This window comes from Cryptotermes secundus, unplaced genomic scaffold (assembly GCF_002891405.2).
Source record: "Cryptotermes secundus unplaced genomic scaffold, Csec_1.0 scaffold52, whole genome shotgun sequence".
In the NCBI taxonomy this organism is placed as follows: Eukaryota; Metazoa; Arthropoda; class Insecta; order Blattodea; family Kalotermitidae; genus Cryptotermes; species Cryptotermes secundus.
Window position 1 is genome coordinate 448409 of NW_019733835.1, and position 3219 is coordinate 451627.

Here is a 3219-nt window from a genome sequence, read left to right on the forward strand (position 1 = left end):
GATAACCAGTTATATCTGGAGTGTGTAATTCAGGGAGACTTGTATAGCTCCCGCGTTATTAGTACGTGAAGACAAGTGAAGATCGTGTTAAGAGATTTTGTTGTAGGGTTTGTAAAGTGTGGAAACCCGTAATATTGTGATAATTAATTGTAGCCGTTATTTGTAGATTGTTAAATAAACCAATTAACCATCTCTACGGCGTCTTCAGTAACGAAACACGTTACACTATTTATGTTTAGATATGACCGTTTATGACCTGGTCAGTCAAATATAGCCCAGCTTTGTTTCGAGAACTGATGAAATACTTATCAGTGCTTGTAAATGAGCGCTTGCAAAGCCTTCAAGGAAGTCTGACACATTCAAGGATTGGTTTTCAGTGGCGTATTATCAGTCAGGAAGTCAGTGTCGAATTGTCTGATATTTCTTTATCAGTTAGAAAGTCGGTGTCAGACTGTCATATATTTCGTTATATATCATTTTTATTTTGCGTCTTGGAAGAGGTATAAAGCCACTGAGCCAGTATTACTTTGTGAGTAAAAGTCATCTTCGCCAGACTGGCACTCTTTTCGACTTGTATTATAATTACTTTGCATCATTATTTTGCGAATATTACCAACAGGTGAGAGTGTCGCTTTGTCAATCAAAATAATTTATTCGATTTTGTTAGAAACCCCCCTCCCCCAAGATGATTCTTCAATCGCACAAGCCGAATATCACGGTCAGTGGCGTTCCTCATGGGAGGCCAAGGTTAGCTGGGGCCCAACTGAGTCGACTGGAGGTGAAACATTCGAAACACTGGTCAACCAAAGGGAAACAAAGACATATTTGTTCTCAGAATATGAATATTTTGCAATTCATGACAAAATAATCACAGTTAATTTTCGTTTGTAAAAATCGCTCTTCTGTGTACATGTAGAAAAATTTATTGTCTTTCAGGTTGTTTTTAGTTTTTATTTCTATGTTGCATAGAACAGAAAATATGGATTTTTCCTGACGGTTTGCAAATTTAATTAATCCGGGTGATTTAAATACCAGCCGCAGAGGGCTCCCGGCAATTTAAAAGTCCGTACGTTAAAGGTTAAATGGTATCCTGACATGTTGGTTTACAAATGAAACTGTCTGGTTGGATGCCTGTATGATACATTATTTTCAGAATTTGTTTATTTTTATTACAGCTTGACATAAATCAGTGTCTATGACCAAAAATAGTTTCATAAATTAATTTATGACTACAAGCATTTATTGCTTCTGAAATCTTTCCAGAAGGTAGATCACGTAAATTTAGTAATACAGTATTTGTTATTAACTTGTTATCTCCAACTGCATATTTCCATATTGCTGTAAATATATTGTATTTGTATGTCATTGCTTTTACTACCTAAAATCTTATGCTGAAATGCTAAGAATATGAAATAAGACAATTTCTGATGCTGTTTTGTAGTAGTTGTCCCCCCTCCCCCCCAGAGAGTTCATTCGCATTCTGTACATAGTTGATAACCGTATATTAATGTTTTACCTCCCTCTGTGCCATAGAGATAAAATTTCATACATTTGAAGGCATTTGATCTGTTTTATTCTTTAGGAGTATTCTAGTTATTTCCCACTTTAGAAGACTTTATTTTTCTAATGGATGTGAACGTATATTACCTTCATTCCATTTGATAGAAGCAATTTATCACTTTAGAAGAAGAAAAACTTTATGGTTGTATGGGTTTTTGTATTGTCAGGTTAAATGCTATGGACTTCAGAGACTTTGAGGATAAGGTCAGTTGCCCCATTACTGTGCTTCAGAATGTTACATTTCATCGTACACTTCTTGACAGATTTCTGGTCGCATTCCAAGAGCAAGTGGCAAAAAATGCAGTATATGTGACTACTGAGGTGAGTTTTAAATGTAAATATATTCTTATAATTTATTTTATAAAATGTGTGGAATATGAAGTATTCATCAATGTGTGTTTAAAAAAATTGTATTCAGTTATTTTCTTATTGCAGTAAAAAGCTGAGATTTTCATGTCACTTGGGCACATTATCCAAGTGTCTCTTGGACTCCAAATAATGCTGATATTAGAACAAGAGCAATACAGCAACATCTTGTTAACACTTTGTGGACTGGCAATTTAAATATTTAACCTTTATCGGATGAACGTCATCATATGATGTCATTAAAAGTTAGGGCAGCTGGCCGAACGACATCATATGACGTCGCGGATTCCACGCGTGTAAGGTTTTTTTAAATTAAATTAAAAATATAAATTGTTGTTCTATTTACATGATTTTTGGTCACCACCTTTATAAGGAGACAGCCTTCCTTCCTGCATGATCTAATGTAATCTAGCGACGTCATATGACGTTAAAAGTAAGGGCAAATGGCCGAACGTCATCATATGATGTTGCGCATTCCACGCGTGTAAAGATTTTTTTAAAATTAAATTTAAAATATAAATTATTGTTCTATTTATATGATTTTTGGTCACAACCTTTATAAGGTGACAGCCTTCCCTCCTGCGATCTAATGTAATCTACCGACGTCATATGGCCGAACGACCTCATATGATTTCGAAATTGTCTTCGTCGAAAATCGTCAGGCAAGCCCTTCCGATTAGGTCTGACTAGCACATTATGTCCTTTGTCATCAGGTCATCGAACAAGTCTGGTGACGAAAAGAAATTGTCCATGTACAGTTTGTGACCTACGCCCTCAATACACCTGCATAGGTCCCTAACTGTAGCATGTGTCGCTGTCACGTCTTGGCTGGCACGTGTCCTGTCTTTTCCTAAGTAAACTTTCATGTCATAAGTATACCCAGCGGCGTCACAGATTTTGAAGATTTTGATTCCGAAACGTTTGTGTTTCTTAGGAATGTACTGCCTAAAAACCACCCTCCCTTTGTATTTTACAATTATTTCGTCAATGGCCAAATGTTCGGAAGGGTTATAATATTTTTCAAATGCGTCATTGAGAGTGTCGAAGATGGTCCGAATTTTCCATAGTTGGTCATACTGCCGGCATTCCTGTCAATTTCTGTACTGTTGTCTGCAAAATGAAGAAAACGAAGAATGTGTAGAAAACGGTCGCGTTTCATTGTCTTAGAGCAGAAAGGCGTGGCAAATTGTTCTAGAGTCGACCAGTAGTCCTTTAGTCTGCCTCTATTGTCATGTCCCATTTGAATGATTATTCCTAGAAACAGAAACATCTCGGATTCGGTCACGTCAGGCC

General features: G+C 36.6%; 1 protein-coding gene across 1 annotated transcript in view; it reads left to right on the forward strand.

The window, feature by feature from the left end:
- Positions 1-3219, forward strand: part of LOC111868191 (transmembrane protein 129) — a 25142-nt gene that overhangs the window by 15528 nt on the left and 6395 nt on the right. The window contains exon 4 of the mRNA XM_023858626.2: positions 1728-1881. Within this exon, the coding sequence (XP_023714394.1) occupies positions 1728-1881 (154 nt within the window). The remainder of the gene's footprint in view (positions 1-1727; positions 1882-3219) is intronic.